This window comes from Charadrius vociferus, unplaced genomic scaffold (assembly GCF_000708025.1).
Source record: "Charadrius vociferus isolate BGI_N301 unplaced genomic scaffold, ASM70802v2 scaffold433, whole genome shotgun sequence".
Lineage (NCBI taxonomy): Eukaryota > Metazoa > Chordata > Aves > Charadriiformes > Charadriidae > Charadrius > Charadrius vociferus.
Window position 1 is genome coordinate 1110225 of NW_009647846.1, and position 26099 is coordinate 1136323.

At 44.3% G+C, this 26099-nt stretch overlaps 1 protein-coding gene across 2 annotated transcripts in view; it reads left to right on the forward strand.

Moving 5' to 3' along the window:
- CNTN4 (contactin 4) overlaps window positions 1–26099 on the forward strand; it is a 136155-nt gene that overhangs the window by 79529 nt on the left and 30527 nt on the right. For both annotated transcript variants that reach the window (XM_009882853.1, XM_009882852.1), the window contains one exon: window positions 16265–16392. In XM_009882853.1, the coding sequence (XP_009881155.1) occupies window positions 16265–16392 (128 nt within the window). The remainder of the gene's footprint in view (window positions 1–16264; window positions 16393–26099) is intronic.

Here is a 26099-nt window from a genome sequence, read left to right on the forward strand (position 1 = left end):
CTCCAGCCCTCCCAGCATCTCCGGGGCCTCCTCTGGCCCCGCTCCAACAGCTCCGTGTCCTTCTGATGCTGGGGGCCCCCGAGCTGGAGGCGGTACGTTTCCCAGAGGGGAAAGTGTAGTGTTCAGTGGTTCAAGAACAGATGAGGGACATGTCATGTTTCGGTCTGTCTACCACGGCCTCCTGCTGCGCTCATTCTCCCTTGCACCCCAAGCATAGACTGTGTGCTGGAAAACCATGATACCTTTTATTTAGGGAAATACTATATTTCTGCCAGTCGTGGTTTGCTACCAGCCACCCGCCGAGATGTTGATCAACCAAAGCACGGGGCCAGGCAGCGGTACAGCAGCGAGGTGAAGCATTGAGGTCTGGGCTGGTGCTGGCTCCAGCGGCCACCCCGTGTTGGAGAGCCCTGCTCGGGGGGTGCTTCGGGCATCAGGGTGGGGAGCGGTGCTGGCAGTGTTGGTAGCTATCCCCTGCACTCAGTAAGAGCTTGCACACCTCCAAACCTAATGTCTGTTCCCTTAAAATAATGAATGTTTAAAATATGTACACAATGGTCTTCATTCCTAATGTTCTCCTAAAGCTATTGGAAGTCACGTTTGCCCTTCCACCAGACGCGCACTCAGTCCAGGACAGAAAAATAATTGTACTTTTAAGCTCCAAAACAAATTGCTCTTCTCCTGTTCTTGTTCATGTAAAACCCTTACATCATTAGAGCTGTTCCTTTTCTATGAATATACAGCGCATGCATTGTTTATACAGTTTAATTGTAAGGAAAGAAATTCATAAAAAAGAAATGATGTTCTGTGCTGGTAGCAAAGAATATGAAAGTGTCCAATTAAACAGCCACTCACTATGACTTGTATAATAGCAACATCTGTTATCTTAATTAAACAAGTTTCCATATAAAGGGACCCTCATAGTGCACTTCGTTAGAGCAGGATCTGACCTAGATACTCCAGGCACGCTCACTATCTTCATGGAGATTTTCCCAGTTGGTCCCATTATCTTGCAGTCTTGACAAGCCTCGTGATACATGAGCACACTCTGGCACACACAAAGCCATACTGCTTAAAGCAGGAAGATTTTTTATTTCTTTTTTTAGCTGGTAACCAATAAAAGTGCCGAAAAGCGGCATATAGTGGCATTTACCAACTGAGTTCAGTCACAGGAGCATTTGGAAGTGTAAAGGGTGGCCAGCTAACTCAGCCCTTGCCAAATAACACTCAGGGGAGGAACCACGCTTCCAGAAAGTGCTCACAATTCATTTTCAGAAGTGGCTTATGGACTTCAGGATTTAATTAATTTAGGTCCAGATTCTTCCAGGTGTTTCATTGCTGCTCTCCACTGTAGCCTAGAGTCAGATGAGCTAGGAAGGGTGAGCTCAGTTTTGGAAGCCCTGCTGCCCTGGTAACTTCTGAAAAGAAGATGAAGATTTGCGAGACTAGGAAGGAACAGTGGAAGTCCAGTGAGGACTCAGGACTTTGTACCCATCCGCCAACAAAAACCCAAGCAGAGCCACCCCGAAACCCCAGCCTCGTCAGAAGGAGACATGGGCTTCTGCTTGGGGTTCGGCGGGAAGATTGGGACCCCATGCTGGGGGCTGGAAGACACGAGGCAGCGGTAGCTGAGAAGCCTCTTGGCTATGCCTGCAGGCTTGTTAATTTGGACAGTGAATGTTAATTTGTTTGTAAAGAAGAACAGCACCCGAGGCAGGCGCTGCCAGCTGCTTTGGAGAGGAAGGTGAAGTCCTGGCCCGGGAGAAGCAGGTTCTCTCCGTCCTGTCCTCAGTGCTCAGGCCAGCACAAACTCGGTGGGAGTCACCATGTAAAGCCCAAAGCAGCAGTGTCTCCTCCCAGGAGCTGGAGGGGTTGTGGCCAAGGAAAAGCAGAAGGATTGCACCTCATTTTTTTTTGTTGTCTTCTGCGCTTCAAAACTGGAAAGACTTTTCTCTCTGGAAGGTGTTAGCCGTGATTTTCTCGAGAATTCCAGGACTTCCACGCAAGGGTTGTTGATTGACAGACCCCTCAGGTATTCTTTTTGTAACAGGAATTTTAACATATTCACTTCGACGCTATGTCATTTGGAGAAAGAAAAATTGTGAAATCAGTCAAGAAGAGAAGGGGTTTTTCTCTTATTCTTTCACTGTGTCTTGAGTTTAAAAAGTTGTATGAATTCCAATTTTTTATTTGTTGCCTCAAACTTCCTAATTAGTGGTTAATTACTTTAAACAGCTAGAAAGCAAATGGCAATAGGATAGACAGCACATCTTTCCCAGTCTGGTGCCAGCATACAAACCACGGTAATATTTTTATACTGATTATTTGAGAGATGAATTGCCAGTAGTGGCTTTTGGACACGCAGTCTAGTGACACTTCAGCAGAAAATAAAACCTCAAAGGATGTTTCCTATCATTGTTTTGCATTAATTGTGTTGACTTTCTGTTGTTTTTTTTTTAAATAAAACACCTGTGCAATTTCTTTAAGGCAGACAGGTAACCAAACCGTCAATAACTTGTCGGGTTTTCATGACATCCTGCCTAGGCAAAATGAAAAATGACACCCTGCAAATAGCTTTTTGAAGTTTGAATCATCAATGCAGCATTCATCTTAGTTTTCAAAGACAATGGCAGAAGATGGCTCTACTTCACTGGAACATCTGAAATAACTGGTGTGTCAACTTACTTTAACCCATTTTCTGCAAAAAGAGAGCTAAAATGAACCAGGAATCTGCTTGATTCAGTGGTCAGAGGTCTTGGAAAGCAGTCATCCTAAGCTTGGTGGCGCCGTGTTCATGGAGTGTTTGTTTCCCAGCAGAAGCCGGGTTTAGCGCTGTGTTGTTCTGGAAGATCACAGTATGTTTTAACATAAACTCGTTGTGGCTGTGGGTCTGTCAGCTAAACACTTGTAGTTTAGTGTGTGCCAACACTGAAAAACACTGATTTGTGTGAACTGAAATCCATTGGTGAAAACCAATCAGTTTTGCCAAAGTTCTCTTTAGGAGCAGGTCACTAACTTTTCTTTGCTTCCTAGGGACAGTTAATGGACTTGTATTCCTCTTTTTGTGTGTGTCTGGCAAAGGTAATAAATCCCGTTGCTTTTGTAGTTTGAGACATCTATCGTGTGCTTGCATGCACAACCCTATAAATGGTCTCTCCCCAGAGCTTAGCTGTCCATCTGTTCCGCTTCAGCAGCTTTCTGATGATTGAACCTTTCTTCAGCATTGGCAGTTAGTTGGTGACTCCCATTTGTTCTTGCATTGTCTTTTCCTTCTGTTTTTGAGGAACTGGTCTCTTCTCCCAAGTTACAGCAAGAGGACAAGAGGAAATGGCCTCAAGTTGCACCAGGGGAGGTTTAGGTTAGACATTAGGAGAAAGTTCTACACTGAAAAGGTTATCAAAGACTGGCACAGGCTGACCCGGGAAGTGGTTGAATCGCCATCCTTGGATGTATTTAAAAGCCATCTAGATACAGTGCTCAGGGACATGGTTTAGAAGTTGGCTTGGTGGAGTTAGATGATGGTTGGACTTGATGATCTTAAAGGTCTTTTCCAGCCATAACAATTCTATGATTCTGTGAACTGTTTCTAGCAAAAGGTTGCCTCAGAAGGGTTAGAGATTTATTAAGGGTTAGAATTTATTTAGAATCCAGAATTTGGTGCTGGTTTATTTTGCATGTGTAAAGTAATTAGGCTGATGCCTAAAATGTGCATGTTTGTTTATCTGCTCCTGTAGAGCTAGGATATTATTTCCTATAACCAGGCACAAACTGTTGTTGAGCGTACGTGGATGCCGATGCATGTAATCCCAAGTTTCAGCTGGTGTTCCAGAAATGAGACTCTCTCACACCTTGACACGGTCTCCTGTAACATCAGCAATCTGTTCCTATTTTCCCAGCAGATTATTTTCAGCGTGGTGTTATTGTACTATTCCGTGATACACGTGTAGGACATCATTGCTACCACTGCTGCTGCTGGAACGAGCTTGTGACCGCAGCCCGGCCGTGGTTTGCCCAAACTGGCGGTGCTGCTGTGACCCAGGGTATCTAGAGCAGTCAACAGGCTTTTACCTTGATGCTTGTGTATTGATTTTAAAAGTAGAGCCCTGCTCGCAGAGGTGGGCAAGAGGAGAGGCTGAAGCATCCAGAGAGCCCCATCTCAGAGGCATCAGACCTCCAGAGCGCAGGAAGACGTGTCCCGTGTTTACACATCCTTATCAGAAACACCGCCGCTCACTGTGCGCTGTTGAACAGCCGCTGCTTTTCCTGCTTGAGCTGTCTCATCTTTATGATTATTAAATTCATCTCCAGGTACCGTGCATACAGCTGTGAATTTTTTCTCCCTCTCTGTAAAGAAATCCAGCAAAGAGCGGGTTCCCCCCGCGGTGCTGTTGTGGCGGCGGTGGCAGGATCCGGCTCCCCGCAGCGAGACGGGTTTCTCTCCGTTGTGAGCACACGCTACAGCCAGCGCTTTCCAAAATAAATGCCTGTAATTAGGCTCCTAAATGCAATTCGAAATTGATGTGTGGTTCAGACTTGTCCTCCAGTTGAAGAAAACAGTAATAACGATTTTACTAAGTCTGTAGCATTTTGAAGGAAAAAATTATCATCAAATATTTCTTCTCTTGGATTTTTCCCTGATTAAGAGCAAGAAGGTAATGATTTTACACTTAGGGCCACACGTTAAGAAACGCGTGTTTGAAATCTAAGAAATAATTATGTGTCTGTGGGGGAAAAAGGATTCCTAATGAACTTTTTAGACAACCTACCAGACTTGGTGATATTTTTGATGATTATTTAAACATCATTTATAAGTGGTGTAAATGTGTCTTTGGATCTTGCAAATCTATGTTAATGTCAATTACGAGTGGAATGGGTAATTTATCTTTGTTCTGTGGGCATTTTTTGTTGAAACTAGAGGAAAAGATATCTTTGAAAGACTGTGCCTTTGGGCTTCTGTTTGGGTGGTATCAGCTGGAACAAATAAGCTGAGAATGCATTTACTGCTTCTGCTCTAATCTCACGAATGCTCCCAGAAATGGTTTGTGTCAGCAGCTGAGGCACAGAAAATCTTGCATGGATTTTTTTTTTTTCTCATAAGAGAACAATTTTTATGAGCTTCAGTGGAGTTCCCTTTAATGCTCACGTTCTCCAAACCTCTGAAGCGTTTGCTGCAGGTAGAGGGTGATGGCTTGTCCTGGGCGGGGAAGGAGTTATTGGCGAGGGTGGCTGGAGGCTGTGCTTCCAAATTGATTCCTGGGATTTCCACTGTCCCTCTTCATAGACCGGGAGAAGTCACTTAATCTCCGTGCCTCTGGCTACAGTCACTGCCCTGGAAGAATGAGCACAGCAAATATTTTACTGAACATTAGGTAGACTGAATGCAGTTGTGGCTTCACAGCACCTGCTGCTTTCCACACGAGGTTCACCTCGCTTCCCAGTGCGAGAGGGTGCTTTGCGGGGAGCAGCGTGTCTCTGGGTGGGGAATTGTGCAGAAAGGGAGGTTTTAGCCTTTCCCGGGGTAGTTTGCAAGTGTGCTTTGCCCCTCCACCGCCACCAGCAAGAGCTGATCTGGGGGAGAAGTCCTGGGGCTGCGGAGCATCCCTGTCCCTCACCGTGCCGTCGTGGCTCTCACAGTTTATGGCAAACAACAAACTTAGTCTGCAAAAATAAACTGCGAAGTAGAAGAGCTTTGTTGAAAGGGCAGTGTCCCATGGGGAGTGGTCTACATTTCCCACCAAAATCAACGGAAAATTGGCTCTTTGCACCATTGGACGCTTCTAGAATTGCAAATTCTTCCCATATAGCTCAAATTATCATTGCCTCATGTCTAAGGAATGAAAGCTGTATAAAAGGAGCTTTCCTTTGCTTTACTCTGATTTGCCTCCTCAAATATTTATTTTTATGACATGGTCTTTCTTACTGTATTTGTTTTAATTTTGTGTGTAGTGAGAAAAAGAGCGGAAAGGGAGAGAAGGCAAAAGGTTTCTATTATTTGAAATTCAGCACAGCCTACTCGTTTCCTTCAGGGTCCCTAGCAGCGCTCATGTTTGGGTTTCATTTGTTTCTTCCCGTTACCAGCATCCCTTAAGAAAGATATTTTGTAGAGAATTGTTCTTCTCAGATAACCTAGGGATATTTTTGTATTTGAGTTATGACTCTAGGCATCTCTAAACAATTTACATGAAGTCTCTAATAGCTGTAAATGCTCCCTTCTTTCCCTCCCGCCACCCCACTCCTTCGGGATGAGGTTTTGTCACTTCCAGACTTGTCTTAAAAATTTACGGGTAAAAGGGAGGATGATGACAAAACACAGCTTTTGTGTTTATAGATATTAATATAAGATGGATGCAATGTTATTTATTTGGAATGCTCCGTCATTGCAGATAAACAATTTGTTGAAAAAGAAAATTGTGGGAGAACTTAGGACGCCAGATCCATGACTGGTTTAAACTGATATTGAATTCAGATGTTGCCAAAGGGGCCCCTGGAGTTTTCTCAAAAATATTTATCTGAGCAAAATATGTTCTGTATTTTTTCTGTCTCTCTAGAATAATATTTATCGGTTTTTATGATAATCTGAAGGAATTGCAGTTTATACTCTCCTCACCTTTAATTCTTCATACCTAGCAAGCTATAAATGAAAAGCCTAAAATGAAAACACGTTTACACACAACAGTTCATGTCCCTGGAAGAAGTGTTTGTAGTATTTTCTGAGAGATCAATATTGAGAATTAAGTAAGAAGAAGAGTGTAGTACTCTGTATTTTTTTGCTGCAGCAAGGTAAGAGCAGCTATTAGCTAGGAAGACCTTCCAAAAGATTTGTTTTAATTCTTTGTGCTTTCCTACTGTAGTCCCAGAGCCCAGAAAATGCCAAATGAACCCAAATTCTTGTACCATAAATGTGTAGCCAATTCACAGTTGCCGTGATTTAGCAGTAACCCCCCTGGTGTCCTTCGTGACTCTGATGTTCTAGGAAAAATGGTGGTACAGAGGTCATGTCCCTCAGTGCCTTCTCCAGCCAGTGTTTTTCCTTGGACAAAATATATGTATTTTACAGCTTGAGAAGCACTACCACAGCAGAGAGCGCAGCAGCCCCATGTAGTTGTGCCCCACACCTCAGGAGTTCAAACACTTCATCCTCAGGCTCTTTAGCACCATTTGAAATGTATCTCCAGCAAAGCTGGCGGGACATGTTCTACTGAACTCAATGCAACAGGATTTTACCTCAGCTTGTTTTGAGCAAATATAGTTCTTACTTGAAAATTAATTATAGTGAGTTTGCTGTTAAGAGACCTGCCAGTTGTCACGGATAAGGAAGGCCTTATCTAATGCCTGCTTTCACCAAGAGAAAGACATGCACTAAATTAAATGGGCTTTGACTGAGGCTCTAAATTAGCTCAGGCTTTTCTGTGAACCATGAAAAGACAAGTAGTTATAGACAAATAAGCACCGAAGCAGCTGTAGGTGGTTATCTAAATCAAAACTAACAGGTCCAGGACAAGAAGTTGCAGATGTGTAGAAGACTGCCTGCCCAGTATGACTGTCCACACCAGTAGTGTGTTTAGATGGGTGATCAAATGGAGACCCCTGTAATGCCAATCCAGCAGACAGTATCGTCCCGTGTTTCACTCGGGCTTACCCTGACATCTCTTCGACACGGACCCAACTTGTCCCGTCCTTGCTCATGTTGCTGTCCGTAGCCCTCGGCATGCATTGATGTCCCATGTTAGTGGCAGGGTGGACACTGTCCCTTCCTCACCCATTTTCAGAAACATCTGGAGGAACAGGCCATGGGCAAAGCCCAAGCCTGGAAAGCCCTGTCCGTTTATGGGGGGATGCTGAGCGGTTTTGGCCGCTATTGATGTAGGATGGGAAGTCTCAGATGGCGTGACAAGGTGCTGGGTGGGGGTTAGGATCGGGGCTCTCCCTGCGCACCAGGGACCATTGAGGGTATTGAGTGAAGCCCCAGGAAGCTGACTTTGACCTCAGCGTATACTTTAGCGGGAATTAATGTTATGAAGCAGAAAGCTGTGACCTTGCTGTTATTTATTTATGCAACATAAGGGTTGTAGTCACACACAAAGACAGCATCCCAGGGCCACAGAAATGATTAGCTGTGGACCATACTCCAAACCAGCCCATTCTTCAAGTGACGATCAGGTACTCGTGAGCGGTGTCCCTGATTTCAGGGAGGGCTGTTCTCTGAGCAGTAAATTCTCCCTCTTGGCCAAACCTGTGAGTATTTCTAAATTTCACTGTGTTTTCCTGAAATAGCCTAATGGCCAATACCCCATTTATGAGATCATTTTAATAATCCCAGTCTCTGCTTCATTGCATGGGAAGCGTTATTAAAAAGGTAATAAACTGCTACAAAGACGTGTGATAGAAATAGAAATAATTTGATAAATAATGCAATTGCCCAGAATCATTTACATTTGCAGTGGGGTTGTGGCATGAAGTAAAGTTGCTGTCAGGCTAAAAATTGCTGTAGATATTCCTGCCTATCAGCTATGGGAAAAGGCTGAGCAAATTCACCGCCGAGATTGCAGTCGGGTCTGTCTGGTGCTTCTGCTTTCTTCCTCTGCTTCTAACCCACACCCCCCCCAGCCCAAGCAAGGCTCCGGAGGATGGACAATAGGCCATTCATCATGTCGGATGAAATACACTGTTTTTCACAGGTACATTTAACCTAAATCCTCTCTCAGAAGAGGGATTATCTCTTAGAAGAACTCTGGCACCACAGTCTCTTTTCAATAGCCACGTCAACCACTGCCACAAAGGCTGTACATGAAGGGATCAATGGTAGTTTTATCTCAAATTGCACTCAGTATGTGTTTCTTCCAACTGACATTCATTTAAATGCTTGCTCTAAGACATCTTTTCTCCCCGTAATAGAAAAAGGATTGGACATCCTAAGCATTGTTTCCTGGGGAAAAAAAAAATATTAAAATATTCACTTGGCTAAGCATGAAATATTGTGGATGCATGTGTTTAATCAACAGTGAAACCAAGTGTAGTTATGTTTGTATTTCGTAAATTAAAATGCTAAAATTATCAGATAGGAAACAACATACCTCATTTCATTGCAGCAGCACTAATAAAACCATTTGAGAGGGGCGGTGGAAAAAGTCACTTTATAATTATGAGCACTTTGCTGCACAGAAATATTCAAGCCCTGATCTGCAGTCCCATAGTTGTGCCGCCTGCCTGCATGCTGCGTCCCTCGGGAAGATAACGGTTCCCGTTGCACATGCAGCTTGCCATATGCACTGCATTTGTGGTCCGTTCATATTCCACACGTTTCCATCTGCTCAACAGAAAAATAGAGGGCGAGCTGAGAAGAATACGTTGAGGAGTACCTGCAGTGTCATCTGTCCGGTGCAGACCTTCTGTCGATGATGTGTGTACCTGTGAGTTAGGAAATAATTCACAGTGAAAAGGTGATCGCGTGGACCTGCTCCCTGTCCCTGCAAAGGCTTTCACCGGGGACTGCGAGGTGCGGGTGAGGTTGAACAACCCTTGCCTCTGCAGTGCTGATGTACTTGGCTCCTGGACCCACATCGATTTTCTTTTAATTAAACAGCAGAACAAGATGTTACTGTAGATAGCATAAGTCTGGGATTTTTAAGCAAACGTTCTTTCAAAGCATGGGGTCAAACCTGAGCGGCAGGTCGCGGGCATGTTTTGGTAGATGCAAGTGATGCCATCAGACACCCAAAGGTCAGATTTCCTTGGAGCTGGGCTGGAGGTAATTACTGATACCGGGGTTTGTGATGTGCTCTGGGAGTTTTGCAGTTTTCAGTCATCGTTTATATTCCAAATAAGAGCTTGATCTCATTTTCGTAAAGTCAGTGATAAAACTCTTACTGATCTCAACAGGACATGTTCTATCTCTAAATACATATGTTACTGACTGAGAAATATTTATCTGCTCCTGGGAATCCTGCCCAGCAGTGGGGAGTGCTGCGGTGAGCTACGTGCATCAGGTCTGTTGTGCTTCATTCGGGGTTTGAGGCAACGTAACCTGCGGATGGGCGACTTAGCAGATATGGCAGATGTATCATGAGCTGAAAAATAAGCACTAATAGATCAGACCACAATAGTTATGCACTGCTGTTTTTCCTCATACTGCCCCAGGTCTGCCTGACCTCTTCCATCCGTCTCCAGCTACTGCTGGAGACCCTGGGCAAGTTAGTATTGATCCAGGCAGCTGGCCGTGCTGATGTGCCCATGACACCAAGGTGGGTCGTAGAATCATAGAATCGTTATGGCTGGAAAAGACCTTTAAGATCATCAAGTCCAACCGTCATCTAACTCCACCAAGCCAACTTCTAAACCATGTCCCTGAGCACCATATCTAGATGGCTTTTAAATACATCCAAGGATGGCGATTCAACCACTTCCCGGGTCAGCCTGTGCCAGTCTTTGATAACCTTTTCAGTGTAGAACTTTCTCCTAATGTCTAACCTAAACCTCCCCTGGTGCAACTTGAGGCCATTTCATCTTGTCCTATCAGTTGTAACTTGTGAGAAGAGGTCGACCCCCACCTCTCTACACCCTCCTTTCAGGTAGTTGTAGAGGGCAATAAGGTCTCCCCTCAGACTCCTTTTCTTCAGACTAAAGAGGCCCAAGTCCCTCAGCCACTCCTCATAAGACTTATTCTCAAGACCCTTCACCAGCTCCGTTGCCCTTCTCTGGACCCTCTCCAACACCTCAACGTCCTTCTTATACTGCAGCGCCCAAAACTGAACACAGCGCTCGAGGTGGGGCCTCACCAGTGCCGAGTACAGTGGGACAATCACTTCTCTAGCCCTGCTGGCCACACTATTCCTGATATAGGCTAGGATGCCGTTGGCCGCCTGGGCCACCTGGGCACACTGCTGGCTCATGTTCTGCTGGCTATCCACCAACACCCCCAGGTCCTCCTCCGCTGGGCAGCTTTCCAGCCACTCTGCCCCAAACCTGTAGCATCCATGGGGCTGATGTGACCCAAGTGCAGGACCCGGCACTTGGCCTTGGTGAACCGCACACCATTGGCCTTACCCATCGATCCAGGCTATCCAGGTCCCTCTGAAGAGCCCTCCTACCCTCAGGCAGATCAACACTCCCGTCCAACTTGGTGTCATCTGCAAGCTTGCTGAGGGTGCTCTCAATCCCCTCATCGAGATCATTAATAAAGATATTAAACAGGAGTGGCCCCAACACTGAGCCCTGTGGAACACCACTTGTGACCGGCTGCTAACTGGATGTAACTCCATTCACCACCACTCTCTGGGCCCAGCCATCCGGCCAGTGTTTGATCCAGCAGTGTAAACCTGTCCGTGCCTTGGGTAACCAGTTTTTTCGTGAGAATGCTGTGGGGAACAGTATCAAAGGCTTTACTGAAGTCCAGGTAAATAACATCCACAGCCTTTCCCCTATCCACCAAGCAGGGCACCTTGTCATGGAAGGAGATCAGGTTTGTTAATCAGGACCTGCCCTTCAGGAACCTGTGTTGACTTGCCTGATCATCTGGTTGTCCTGTAAGTAGTATGTAATGGCACTGGAGATGATCTGCTCCATAACCTCCCCGGGCACTGAGGTCAGACTGACAGGTCTGTAGTTCCCCGGATCTTCCTTCCAATCCGTCTTGTAGATGGGCATTGCATCTGCTAATTTCCAGTCCTTTGGGAGCTCCCTGGTTAGCCAGGACTGCTGGTAAATTATGAAGAGTGATCCTTTCTAGGTAGCTTGGGTGTCTTTGAATAGCAGTGCTGCACGCAACTGTAGCGCACACTTAGATATTTGGCATCCGTGAAAATGAGTCTTTCTCCTTCGTGTACTTTTCAAGGTTCACACCAACCAAAGACCCTTCCATTCCTGCAGAGCTGGCCAAGGGCGCGCACACAGTCATCGGGTGTGCAGCATCAACGAGAAGCTGCTGTGGGCACTGTGTGCCCTCCAGGTTTGGAAAAAGCTGCTTTAGGGTAACACAAAGTGTTCAGCTTGCAGCTTCTTACATTTGCTGCTGTGGTGGCAAAAAAAAAAAAAAAAATAAAAAAAAAATTGGGTAAGAAAGGCTGGGGGGGAATGTTTTCAGCATTTTTAAAGGTCCTTTGTCCCCAGAAGAGTTTTGATCAAAACGCTGACAAGGTCAGCTCTTCCTAGGGTAGAACCCAAAGTTTCGGTTTAGGAAACAAACAATCCTTTTATCTCCTAATTTCAGATGTGCCTCTGCACTCTGTGGACCTGAAGTCTCCAGTTGACAACACAGACCGACAGATTCTCCCTTACAAATGCTGTTTAAAATAGCTGACCTTTCATTATATAAGGATGCTAAACTATCTTATATCATCCTTTTTCTTCAAATGGATATTTTTATCTTCTTTGATTTTTCTCTGTTATTAGCAGGGACCATGAGCCAGGTTATCAGTAGAGCAGTTGCATTAACCTGTACAAGAAGAGATTTATATTTTTAGTTGTGGTTAGTAGCGTCAGGGAACCCAGAACATTCAACGGCAAGTTTGTAGCTCATTTTTTGAGTTTGTAGTGGTGTAAAGAGGTGTATACTCAGCAACCTGCACTTTGTTCTGAAGTAATACCTGTGTTTGTCAGAAATGTGGTTTGTTTTTATGTCTTCCGAGGCATCTTCCTAGGAAACTTTTTGGGGTTGTATTTCAGAAGAGGAAGAAAGTGTACTGAACAGTGCTTCATTTAATTTGAACTTTATGTCTTGAAAGAACTTTTTCAACCGAACTGCTGAAAGTGGTTGATGAAGGGATGTTGGCTTTCAAGGCAATTAGCAGTTTGAGAACCCTCAGTGGCCTGAAATGAGCCTCTCCTCTCGCTTAATGCACATATGTCTGCAAAGAAAATTTGTGAATTAGCAAAATCAGTGTAAGTCTTTCCCACTTTCTCAACTAACTGTAACAAGTTTTGAAGTGTTAAAATAATTACGTGTCAACTTCTAACACATTGGATTCGAATTAGAGGACAAAACATTCAGTGTAGAAAAGCACCTTCAGCAAAAAGAGCCACATAACCACAAACTGTCCTAATCAGTGAGTCACAGTAAGGTTTTAATGGTCTGATTTATTAAAAAAAAAAAATAAAATCAGTTAACTTGCACAGTTATTTGTCAGTTTTAATGCCAGTCGTTTATAGGAGTGTGCGGGAAATTGCTTAGTTACCAGATAAGAATTAAACATTCCCGGAGACTCTCCAGGGAAGGGGTTTGGAGAACTCGGTGCAAGTCTTGTCTGAACTTTGCAGCATGTTACCACGGGTAAAGGTTATCTCTGTGCTCAAAACTGAACGCCCACCGGCCGTGGCTTCCAGCTTAGAAAGGGAAGGAAATAAAGACAGCACTCGCTCCCTGAGATTTGCCGAAGCCGGTGGTGGACTGACTGTCCTCATCCGAAGGTTGTCTCTAGAGCGATCCAATCCACGGTAACTGCAAACTAGTTTTACATTGGGAATAAAGGCGACTCAGAAGGAAACCAATAGCATGAGAAAGACAGAGGCAGAACAGGCATTAGAATTTGGAATTAAAGCTGGCTTCATCAACAGATACAATTAATGGAATCTATGGAAAAGATTATCCAGTAAATAGGTTTCAACCATACGGCTAAAAATTAGGCATAAGTAAATAAATAAATAAATAAGTCTCCACTGTACAGAAATAGTCTAAACCATCACTTTTTACTGGATTTCTTGGGATGGCGAAAATGCCGAGGGAGTGAGTGCAGAGCCTGGTGGGGCAGTGCCGGAGCCCAGTGGTCCTTCTTGAGCCGGAGCATATTGCTGAGGTTGTTCTGCTGTTTGTATTGATTTGAATTTTAATGCATGCCAAGGGCACCTTCAGCTTTCAGAAAGGCACTATTGCTTCCAAAGCCCTGAAATTGATAACAGCAGTAAATAATTCCTTGGGAGCTCCTGGTGCTGCCGCTGCCCGGGCGCCTGCACTGGAGGCCAGTGTGGCAAGTCCTGTGCCCCAGTGCACATTTAATGTAATACGTGCATTGATTTGTGCCAACATAGTAGTGAAGATAAGAGACAAGGAGCTATATACTACTCTCTTCCAATTATTGAGCTGGAGCAACTACTGCACAAGCAAATACATGGCACTGGACTCCTGCAAAAATAAATTACAATAGTGAATGTTACTGACTGCAACAATTTGGAGACCTATAAGGCAGTTGAGAAACTTCTATTAATATCACTGCTACTGATGTGTGAAATATAACCTCTGTCCCTGGTCTCTGCCAGCTGGCCTGCACGGTGCTGCGCTGCTGCAAGAGCAGGTCAGGGAGAAGATAGCTGGGACGGGGATTTGGTGGCTGTCGCCGGAGCATCTTGCACCGTCTTCCTCCTCCTCTCTCCGTACCATCGTTGTGAAGACACTCAAACTGTCCCAGTTGGGGTTGTTCAGTCTGGAGAAGAGAAGGCTCCGGGGAGACCTTATTGCGGCCTTCCAGTGCCTAAAGGAGAGCTGGGAGGGACTTTTTACAAGGGCAGGTAGTGATAGGATGAGGGGGGGATGGATTTAAACTGGAACAGGGTAGATTTAGATATTAGGAAGAAATTTTTCCCTCTGAGGGTGGTGGGACACTGGCGCAGGGTGCCCCGAGAAGCTGTGGCGGCCCCATCCCTGGAGGGGGTCAAGGCCAGGTTGGACGGGGCTTGGAGCAACCTGGGCTGGGGGGAGGTGGCCCTGCCCAGGGCAGGGGGTGGAACGAGATGATCTTTAAGGTCCCTTCCAACCCAAACCATTCTATGATTCTGTGATTTTTCAAAGCAGGTCTATACGTGTGGACTGAGTAGCCCCTGTGTGCCCATCAAGAGAGCATGGCATGACAAAAGCCGCCCTCACTGGCTCCCTTAGATGAGACGATGTCTCCTGAGTCTCCCTGGAGACCTTGCTCAGCCCAGTGGCTGTGGCTGACAGGAGCCAGGGGAGCCCCACAGCTGGTGGGGGCTGGTGTCCTTTGCGCTGGAGTTCATGCCTTGTCTCACGCTGATCCTTCGTTCCGCTGCCTCAGTGTTGCCCCATGGCTGCAAGAACGGGCTCGTGCTGATCCCTATGATCTGTTTCTTAAAGCATTTTAAGGTGGGAAGTGCCATCTGAGCACTTCTGCAGTGGTGCAAGTATTTTTGCTTTCCTCCTAATTTCTCAGTCCAGTTGCGCAGAGCTTGGTTGGCGTTAAGCATGCAGGAAGGCTTCTTCATTTTCTTTCACATTGGTTAAATTGGGAAATAATTGAGCAGGAGAAGGCAGGAATTAATGCAAGATTTTCCATGCAGGTCTGAAAGGGGCTGAAGGGAAGAAAGCAGATTGTGCTGCAAGACAGCACAATTGCGCAGACAACCAAGTATTTTGCTAGAGGAGGTGATATTAGGCTGGGGGAAAGGTTTTTCTGGAGTCTGCTTAGATTATGCCCCCACAGGGCACAAGCCATTCATGTTTTGGTGGGATTTACCGGGCAGGATCAGGGTTTCCATTTTCATTGACTTAGAGCTGAGCAGAAGAAGATGGGACAGGAGACGAAGCTGATGGTGAGCACACAGCAAGCCTCAAGTGCAGCCCTCGTGCGAGAGCAGGCGCAGGGGACCACCCCAGGTATTAACGTGCCTTCCCCGCCTGCCTCCCGCCGTCCGAGAGACGCGTACCGTTGCAGATAACCGTTCTGACGGGCAGTACGTTCGCGAGGAGGGGATGGGGATGAAACGGGCTAATATGGGGGGGGGGGTTAACCTACAAGTGCAACTGCAGATGAGCCCCACGAGCTGCGCCCTGCTGCCGGCAGGGAGGTGGAGAGCGCAGAGGAGAGGCTCGGCAGCGCCGTACCCGTGCTGAAAAGCCATCAACCGCCTTGGGAAAAAAAAAAAAAGCGGCAATGAAACACCTGCTTCATTGCATCTGCTCGGCAGAAGCTTTTACATTGTTAAGCAGCGAGCGTGGAGATTTTCAGATGTAGCCGGTGTACCGCATGTTGGAAGGGTTGTCATGGTGAGTGCTGAATATCAGAGTACAAGCACGCCTAAAACCTACACGAGCTGCTGGTGTGTAAATTAAAGTTGCCCTCAAGTAAAGACATGGAAAACTCATGTAAATGATGCATGCAGTATTTATGAATTGCGTCCTAAGAGATTTCTGTCAGCTAAACTCCCTCTCTAACGGGCAATGGACTCTCTGTTGTTCAAACCATTAATAATTAATGCAGACTCGAAAGAGTTTTATGTTAACTTAAAAAATATATAACTTTTGCATCTGCTGTCTTTCCAGAATCACTGTCTTGGACGATGGGAGCCTCCGGATTGTCAACGTCACCAAGTCGGACGCGGGGAGTTACACCTGTGTGGCAACAAACCACTTTGGGACGGCAAGCAGCACGGGCAGTCTGGTTGTGAAAGGTAATCGCAGTTTTTATTGCATATAACTGATAACTCCGTCTGAGCATCTGAGAGCATCCGAAGCAGTCCCACACATGCTGCGCTGTTCCCCTCTGATGCCAGTGGAGCCCGGGGGGGATTAAAGTGTCTTTTGCATCTCGGAAACCTGCTGAGCCTCGTGGGTCAGAGAGGACGTTAACAGCAAGAAGGGCTCTGTGGTCACACTGAATGATGGTGCTTACAGCGAGTTAATGCGTATGTTTTCACACGTAGTTTAAAATTGTACTGGAAATGATATGGGAATTGTAATACAAAGCCAGATCCCTGGTCCGTAGCGTTGTATGACTTGTTTCTAGGGATGGCCAGTAATCACGCTCCAGAAATACTGGCTGTTGCTGCAGCCAGCTATGTCCTAAGATTCAGTTTTGCAAAGGACATGCATAAAACCCTGGAATACCTGTGGAAAAATGTTGCCCTCAGTATGCTGAGGTTAGGTGGTGTCCTTTAGAAATGTGTCTTGGCTAGTTCAACTTCATTTATTCTAGTTACTCCTGAACTTCTATTATCTTTCCAAAAACTATCTGAACTCTGCAGTACATCTTGTCGAAGAGTGACGCAGCAGTTTCAACCTTGCAATTCAATGTCATAATTTTTAGAAGATGCACAAACTCTGATTTAATTCATTATTTCTTATCCAGGGCTAAATTTCTGCGTTTTGAGGATTCCAAGTGTTCATTCATGCGTGTTCAGAATTTTTCTGTCAGATATTTTTTTCAAAAGCAAAAGCTGTAAAGTTTGACAAGAATATTTAATACAATAATTTGATAAACAGTGAGAGACACTGACAAATGTCTTAAATTAATTTTTGGCCTGCTTATGAGTAGCCTGATGTCTGATGGATTATTATAGGCAATGAATACATAGATTATTACACTTAAATCACTCTCCATCTCGTCCTCATTTGGGGAAAAACCTATATTGGATAACGAATCAGGAAAGATTGATTACAAAGCAATAAATCAATCACAAAGCTCTAATGCTGTCAGTTTTAATTCACCCTTATATTGGCATTGATGGATAGTATTTGGTTAGAAGCTCTCCCTATCGGTTATTTTTATGGTGTGGAGGGAATACTTTCAATGCAAGGTTCAATCCGTGGGTTTTATAGTCAGAGCACATTTCAGCGAGTAATGTCAGGATCAGGTGAGTGCCGAGGAAGCTGGCGAGCCCCGGCTGTAGTTACAAACTGCAGGTGACAGTGGTACAGCAGCGGGTTTTTCCCTGAGCAAAACATTTGCCTCTGCCTTAGCTCTCCAGTGGGGTCGGTGTAGCGAGAGGGGCCGTTCCTGGGGTTGTGCTCCGTGGCAGTGGCCCTTCTGCTTCCCTTACGCCGAGGGGCCAAACAGCGCAGCCCCAGGGCAGAGGGCTGTGTTATCCCTTCATGTCTTCTGCGGGTATTTATTGTAAAAGGAATGCTGCAGCACATTGACGCCAAGAGTTCTTCGGGTTTGGAGTTGATTTGAACAGCTTGCACGGCATTTGCCCCTGCCCGCGTCGGTCCCCACGATCAAAAATAGAGACGAGTGGAGCTCAGCGTCAGATCTCCATGTGAGCTGACTCTGCCTTTTCTTAACTGGTGTTGTCCTACGGAGACACCCACAGCGAATAGCGAGGAAAGCACCGCTCGGGGAAAACGAACATAAAAAAGACCTTGTCAATTATTAAAAGGGTACTGTCTGCCCCAGAGCAAAACTGGAGAGCGAAACGGTGAACTCAGATCAAACGTCCTTCTTGGGACCCCCCGGGGACCGCAGGAGGGAGGCAGCGGCTTTCCGTCCCCGAGGTCGCTGTGGTTTTTGGAGTGCTGCAAGGCACCAAGGGGCTTGAATCGGGGTCTGCGGTTCAGGGACCGCTTCTACCACTATAAAGAAAAGCCAATCGTTGAAAACAGGACTGTGTTTCATTTCTGTTCTTGAAGAGTCATGCTTCTGTAATTAGTTGCTTGCCCTTTCTTCCTCGCAGCACCCAAGGAAGAGCCTCTAACGCCGAGCACAATAGTCAGCAGCTATTGTACCCGATCTTTGGGTTCACGTGGTTTACAAATCACTTTTCTTTGCGGTGAGGTTATAAAGGATTAGCGAGTACTTTTTTCTCCCTCAGTGCTCCGTTTTAACTCGATTCCATTAGCATTAATGGGAGCGAAACATGTGCATGAAGCAGAGAATAAACTCTTAAACCCAAGATGTGGATATTAACAGCAAACTGAGAAATGCAATTTCAAAGTCTATCCCATAAAAAGTATAAAAGAGCAGAAACTATTCTGAACTCCAAATGAACTGTATAAAATACTGTATTTTATACTGAAATGCTTGAGTTTCTCTGCCCTAAGTAAAACACCGGCGAGTTTTGACGGAAATATGACTGAATAGCTTTTTTTAACTCAGTTTTGTGGTGTACAAAAAGACTAATTTATCAGCTGGTGAGTTTTTTGACCGTAAGATATGCTTATATTATTTTCTAACTCATCTTATGTCATTGAGTAAAAAACTGTGAAGGTCAAACGACATTTTTTCTAACCTTCCTGTGTTCTTCCATTAATATTGCAGGTTCCCTTTTTTTTTTTTTAATTTTCTTTCTCAGGGAGAGATGCCGACAGTGTCAAAGACAGTGTAGTCAAGGATGGGAGGAGGAGGAGGAGAATATCTGTTACACCAGAACCAAGGAGCTTAAAATAAATCTCTGGCAAACAACCAGAGAAGGATGAATAAATATTCATATTATGCATGAGTAGACAGCTTAAAAAATATGAAATTCTGACGGGTGCCCATAGGGCTGTGCATTAACATGCTGTTGTCAGAGCTGGTGAACCTCGGTGGTTTTCCGAACCACTGAGATTGTGCTTTGGGTTTGTTCTGTTGGTCGGTGCTAAACAAGAACCCCTCTGGCCTCCGAGACCCAAAATCTTGCAAACTTGCGTGTACAGTTTGACCTTTAAATTAAAAAGCAGGATTGAATTTGTAAGGATAGAGAAGAATCCCACAGACAATGTTCATAGCTATGTAAAACATGGCATGTGTTTACATGCAGTATATAAATATTAATTTTCCATCTTTCTTTTTCCATTTTTTCTTATACTTGAGGCTAAATGTTTGATTCTTCCAACACAGAGAAAAACTATAGACTTTCTCAGTAACGGGGGATTAAATGACAAACAGTGTAAACAGGCGTAGACTGAACAAGATGGGTTTATTTGTATTTAATGTAGTAATATAAATTGGCTAATATAGCAGAAGCTCTGAAATGGGAAACTAATTTCAAGGCGTTGCAGTAAAAGCTCGGAATATAGGAAGCGCAAGGAGAGGCTCCTGGTGCCGACGTCCCAGCTTGTGCAATGACTAACACCCACATGAAGTCTCTCTGGCAGCGTTAGGTGTAGAAGCGGCGAAAACAAGCTAATGGCAGAATGCAGAGACACCACCGTTTCGTTCACCGGACGAGAATATCCCTTTGTGCAGCCTGTTTCCCTGCAGACACAGTGAATATCGCGATGAGCCTGTGCCCAGCTTTGCTCTTCTCATGGTGGAGGTGAATGGATCGGGTCACCCACCGTAGACGTGTGCGGCTGCTTCTCGAACGTCTGCTTTCCTTTTGGCTGTGTTCTGAGCTGTAAATCTGTCTCTATATAAAAATATATATATTTATATGATTTTTAATATACATTTTTTATTTTTTTTTATAAATCTAATCATTCAGCTTGACTCCACAACCTGTAGCTTGATGGTGCATTCCTTTTATCATTTCCAGGTAGGCAGTAGCGGTTGCAGAGGTGAGCGAGGCCAGTGCTGCGTCCGTACTGGGAGCTGTGGGTGTGGAACTGGCCCTGGAGGAGCGCCGGCAGGGACTGCCATCCCTGCTTGCGGGGCGGTGGGGATGCTCACGGGTTTCAAAGCACTCCAGCCTGCCAGAAGCGGCTTTTTATACCAGTTAATATCCGGTTGCCTTTGATTGTGGACCAGGCTGACCCAATCCTTTCCAGTCCCCTTATCTCTGTGGTTTAATGGACCACAGAGTGGTCCAAGCAGTACGTGGCTGCTTGGTAGAGTCCGCAGGTTTATGTTTTTGTCGGGAAATACAGCAATTCCAGTCACACTGTTGCATCTCTGACAAGGGCAAGTTCCGATGGCTTTATTTGCCTGTTTCATTATGATGCACCTTTAACATTTCCCTACTGCTATTAGCTCCTCTGGATTGGACTGTCACGGGAGGGCTCAAGGCAGTAAAAGCAAGAGAACTTTCGTTAGCCGGGATCCATAGCACTTTAGCAGAAAAAGAATACAAAGATAATGTCAGTAGGTTATTTTTTCCTCACGCTTGAACAGACTGATAGTCTTGATTTTGTTCAGCACAGTGATCCAAATTATTGTCTCTGAAATTGCATATTTTCCATTCCAAGCCCATTCCTTTGTGTGAACATTGAATTGGTGTATTGCATTTAAAATTGAAATGATTGATTAAATACTGTAAATTTTGGCCCGTTATTGAGTAACTTTTCTGAGACTTCAAATGTTATTGCCTTTAAGCCTGCAATTTTTACTGTGTTATTCTAGTCCTTTAAAAGTAGCTGGGCTCAGTTCAGGGGCAGTGCTGTGCTGATCCACGTGGACACAGCGTTCGCACTCTGTAGAAACGGTATCGGTGGGGTGCGATGCCCGTCCTGGCCCCTCTGGTCATCTGTGGTTGTCACTGTTTCGATATCAATCGATCAGTATTGAACCATGTTCCTTGGAAAATGTGTTGTGCTTGCCTCACATCCATGGGGCTAGAGTAGATTTATACTACTATGGAGTGTCTTACTAGGTAAGGAGCAACCATTTTCTCATCTTTAGAGATTATGAATATTACACTGCCCGTAAAGAACTGCAACGAGTTTAGTTCTCCAGCTCCACAGGTGTGCGCCAGTGGAGAAACATCGCTCTCTAATGACTGACCATCTGTCCGCTATTGCATGTTTCAGGAGTTGTGGGTTGAAGGTGGCTGATAATGCATGGTGCAGGGTTTCTTCAAGTCATTTGTGGCTTAATTTCCACATAATGCAGTAAGCTGGTATGTGCTAACAAGCACACATGCAATGAAACAGAATTGCTTACGCCTCCTTTTCCATTTGGGCGTAATGTTCTTCAGTTGGGCCGAGGTGACTTTGCCACTTTGGTACCCATCAGCCTTCTGAAGCTGAACGGTGCAGAAGGTGGTCGCAGACGCGTGTGCACCAACAGTGCTCCTCATGGAACACTGGCTACTGAATTCCACAGCAGTAGAGTTTCAGTCATTTGTAGTTCTTTTTACCTTTGAAGACATCATCATAACCCCCCATAATTGTGTTAAAGACAACTTAGTGTAATGCCTTCAGTTTGATTATTTTTTTAAATGTATTACGTGTTTATAATTTTGAGGGTCCAGAGAGAATTTTAAATTAATCCCATGTATATGTTATAGTAGTCTAAAGAATAAACCTCAGAAAATAGATCAAAATCAGATGGAGAATCATACCGTTGGAACGGTATCCCTCACGGGTTTTCAGAGAATTATTTTATTCTTTTGGAAATGTTCACGCGTTACCACAATTCTGCTTTTTTTTTTTTTTTGTGGTTGGGTATTCATAGGTAAACTCAATCCGGAGTGAATATCCAGAGTGTATGAGGAGTTTTAGATCACAGTTGTGCGTACCTTACACAATCATTTCCATCTGTAGGATGGTGTATGTGTCTATTTATATCTTGGTTTATACTTAAAAATAATTTATTTCCATTGCCACAGACACTGATTCTGCATAACAGCACTATTATTGCTGACTGTGGTCTTCAGCATCTGCTTTGGCTTCAGCACCAGCCTTAAATCTAACACCATTTGCAAATGCTGGACTTGCCGACAGCTGATCTGGGTCTCAAATAGTGCCATCACTGACTCCATCAATAACAAAAGGTGGTGTTTAATAAACCCCATTTTCTCTTAGTCAAAAATATATATGGCTTTTTTAAATTATATCTACCGACCTCTGCAGAGGCATTGGGTGCTTTACCGAAGCGTCTCTGCGTGTTTGGATGTACTCTGAGGGGATCAGACCGTGGAGGAACTCTGCAATGGGTTTACTTTGCAGTTGTACGGAATGTTAATCTGTCTGCAGAGAGTGTGTGTCTTTTCAGGAGTGTCTTTTTTTTTGTTGTTGTGGTGTTTTTTTTTAATCGGTGAATACAAATAACTCAAGCGCCGTGAATTTTGCCAGCTGTTCTCACTTACGTCAGGACTACTTCTGAGTAACTGGGATATCAGTTGCTTGGGGTGGGAGTTTAACTTTATTCCCAAGAGGGAGAGTAAGCCACACATTAAGATGTTGGGTATTTTACATTAACCAGGGGAAAAATACAGCAGATACTTAAATCTGTTAACCCATTATAGCACTATCCACATTACCAGAAACCCTCTCTATACCTCCCAGATTTTTCCCCTGTCAGATATATTGCTGCTTCTTTGCTCGTATGGAGAGCTGTCCCAGAAAGCTATTGCAGGCATCTTCCATACCATCCATCCATATGCCGTGGGTTTAGTGGTTAGTCATTTTGAAACACGAATAGCCCCTCCGTCACTTTTTCTGAGGTCTGTCTTGATCCAGCAGTGTTTAAGGTCGCCCAAGGTCTTTATTTTTCTTTCCTCATGGTTCAACTCAATCTAATTTAAATTCATGTTGGTTATGCCTCAGCCCTTAAGAAAGGACCAGGTTAAATGACACCTGGTGTTGAAAGCACAAAATGCAATTTAAAAAAGAGAGGCAGAGTTTAAAGTAATAATCCCAGAGCAGCACTTTAGGGCTGTCCATATTTTATGGGCTTTTTGTAATTATCCTGGATAGTGCACGAGGTGTGTGTTCGGCTGGTATCAAAGCCAAGATTTTCTATGCTTACCAAAGTCTCAGAACTCTGAAAAAGTCAAAAGAAGTTTTATTATTGTTAAAGGTTTTTTTCAGTAGTTGTTAGACACAGTTTTTATGTGTAGTCCTGACATGAATGAATATTCCTTATCACGCATAACGCGTCATTTTAAAGGATTTCAGGGAGAAAAAGTCAATTTAGAGTACAAACGGTTGTTCTCCAGAATCTCTAAATCAGGGGTTTATAGGCAAAAAAGGATTAGAGAGCACATAGAGACATGTAAGCACTGATTTATTCATGAGTACATGTTGTATTTTCATGTTTAGGAAATAAAACTTACTTCTAAGTTTGAAAATATTTCTTGACTTCTAACTCACAACCTGTAGCAAATGCTTAATATTAGCCATTGACAATGACACCAATAATCTTTGGCCGTAAAATTGCAAAGGAATGTATTCAGCTCTAATTGGACTATTTCCGCCGACACCAATTATTTCTAGGACACAATTAAGGGTGTTTTGCTAGGTTTAAGTAAAATTATGACCCAAAGCACTGCGTGAAAGGCACAATTATAAATGAGAGCTGTGCATCCGCCGCATCTCCTCCTCCCTCCCCTCAACCGTGGTAGCCCCAATGCTTCAGGCTTCACTTTGCTGCATCTCCTTAATGAACCCGGGGTGGAAAAACTTCACGTAGAAGCTGGTGATGGGGCTGGTATCCAGTAGATACCTCAGGGTCCTTGCAGCTTTTGAGGAGCTCTTTCCATCTGGCACTTCAAACACAGGGTTTAATCAAGTATTTTATAGTTTCAGGCAACTGACGTGGTTGTTTCCAACTTAAACCACAGTCAAGGTTGTTATACAATGTCTATCCAAATAGGTAAGGAGCTCACCTTTGTGTTTCAGAGCTGGCGGGTGCATCTCCTCTGCACATGTCACACCTGAACCTGGTAAACATGTAGGTTTTCTCCCAGCTCCGTTCAGGTGAGAAACTGAGGTCATTACAAAAATCAGGTCTGCCCCGGAGCACCCTGGGGAGGATGAAATAGCTGTGTATCATGTCAGCATTTCCATTTTTCTGACAGTTAATTGAAGCAAAAAGTTGTAATTATTCTGAGATTACGGAAGTGGCAAAATGAGGAGCAGATGCCTGGTGTGCCGTCGAGCCCTCCCCAAAGCCACCCCTCCTCGGCTCTGCTCAGATGCGCCTTTTGCTTTTGATTTCCTTAACGTGAACTTGTCAAACATGACAGCCGCGGACTGCTGGGTGCACTGTGCTGGAGAAGGGTAGTGACCTTGCTCCAACGTGGATGGGGACCATAGCAAGCTTCAGAGGGACCAACCCATGGCTGGGCAGGTCCCTCGGTCCCTTTGGGGACATGGCGTAACACGAGTTGGAGGTCAAACCGTTGAGCGAGACTTGACTCACAACAACTCATGAATGAACAGTGCGGCAAGAGCTGGCGGTTTCTTATTTGGGAGAGAAAAAAAAATTAGGTCAGCTGCTAAGGATAAAACCAGTAAATGGCAAAGAAACATGTAAATGAAATGAGCTGTAAAATACCAATGGTTTGCTCTTCGGGTTAGTTGAATGAAGTAAGTTAGTTGGTTTTTTTTTTTTCTTGTAAACACTTACTGATCATAACAAATAAAACTTGTAAACATAATACAACTGTTAAGCTTCATTAAATTTGCAGCAGACAATTAATTTTTTTCAGGCAATTCAAAGGGTCTTCTGTAGTACTGATTCAGTTTAATTGAACATATTACCACAAGCAGACAATAAGAAATATATTGAAGATATCCATCTGGCTTGTGCTGAAAACCTCATGCGTTTCGTTTTCTGTGGCTGTCACAGGCCTTACTAATTGCCTCATTTTGGCTGTTTTACAATCAGTGTGATTTAGCCATTAACATGATAAAAGTCATCTTGGTGAAGAGCTTGATATTAAAAAGCATAGATCTCCAGCCTATCTCTCTTGCCAATTTTGGACTTATCTCTAGCGTTATTAGAGTTATATTTTTAAAAGCAGAAGTACAAATATATTGACCCTTAAGGAGCACCTTCTCCAGGTACGTCGCCTGTCTAATTCTGATGTAGAGAGAGCCAGTCGGTGTGAAGTATTTGCTCTGGATAATGGCAAATGCAGCAGATTCTTCCCCCCACTTCCCCCACTACCACCTTCCCCTTTCTCCTCTGTGGCCCTCCAACCCCCAGCCAACCTTCAGGCACATCAGGGCTCTTAACGCTGATAACTGTGCGGGTAAATAAGGCAGTCAAGACAAGAACAAGTGGCTGATGATCATAAGTATACATGATCCAGCACATAATGTGGAAAAAAAATACATTTTTTAGAAAAGTTCGATCATTCGGTCTGTATACCTTATAGAAGAAAAAAAAAAAAGATTTCACATTTTTGTTCTGTATTTTTTTCTTAAACCCACAATGTATTGCAGGGTCAGCGTTATTGCAATCTCTCCTACCTTAAAAATGGGTTTAGAATAATTCCTTAAAAAGCTCAGCGCTTTCATTTTAGGAATTTTCTTGTCCTCTCCCAAAAAAGCAAGAGGTTCAGGAGTTCTCAGTCATCAACAGACGATTGGGTTGTTTAGCTCATCACTGAAGATCAAATCCATACATCAGCTGAAAGAGAAGATGACCTATAGGTTAAACACAGACTCTTAATGAGACGAAAGCAGGTTAATTAACGCTTTTCATCAACTTGCTTCAATTTATTTTAACATGATCCGTTTCAGAAAGGTTAAAATATTTTTCAGTTTTTGAATACAAATGAAAACCCAACAC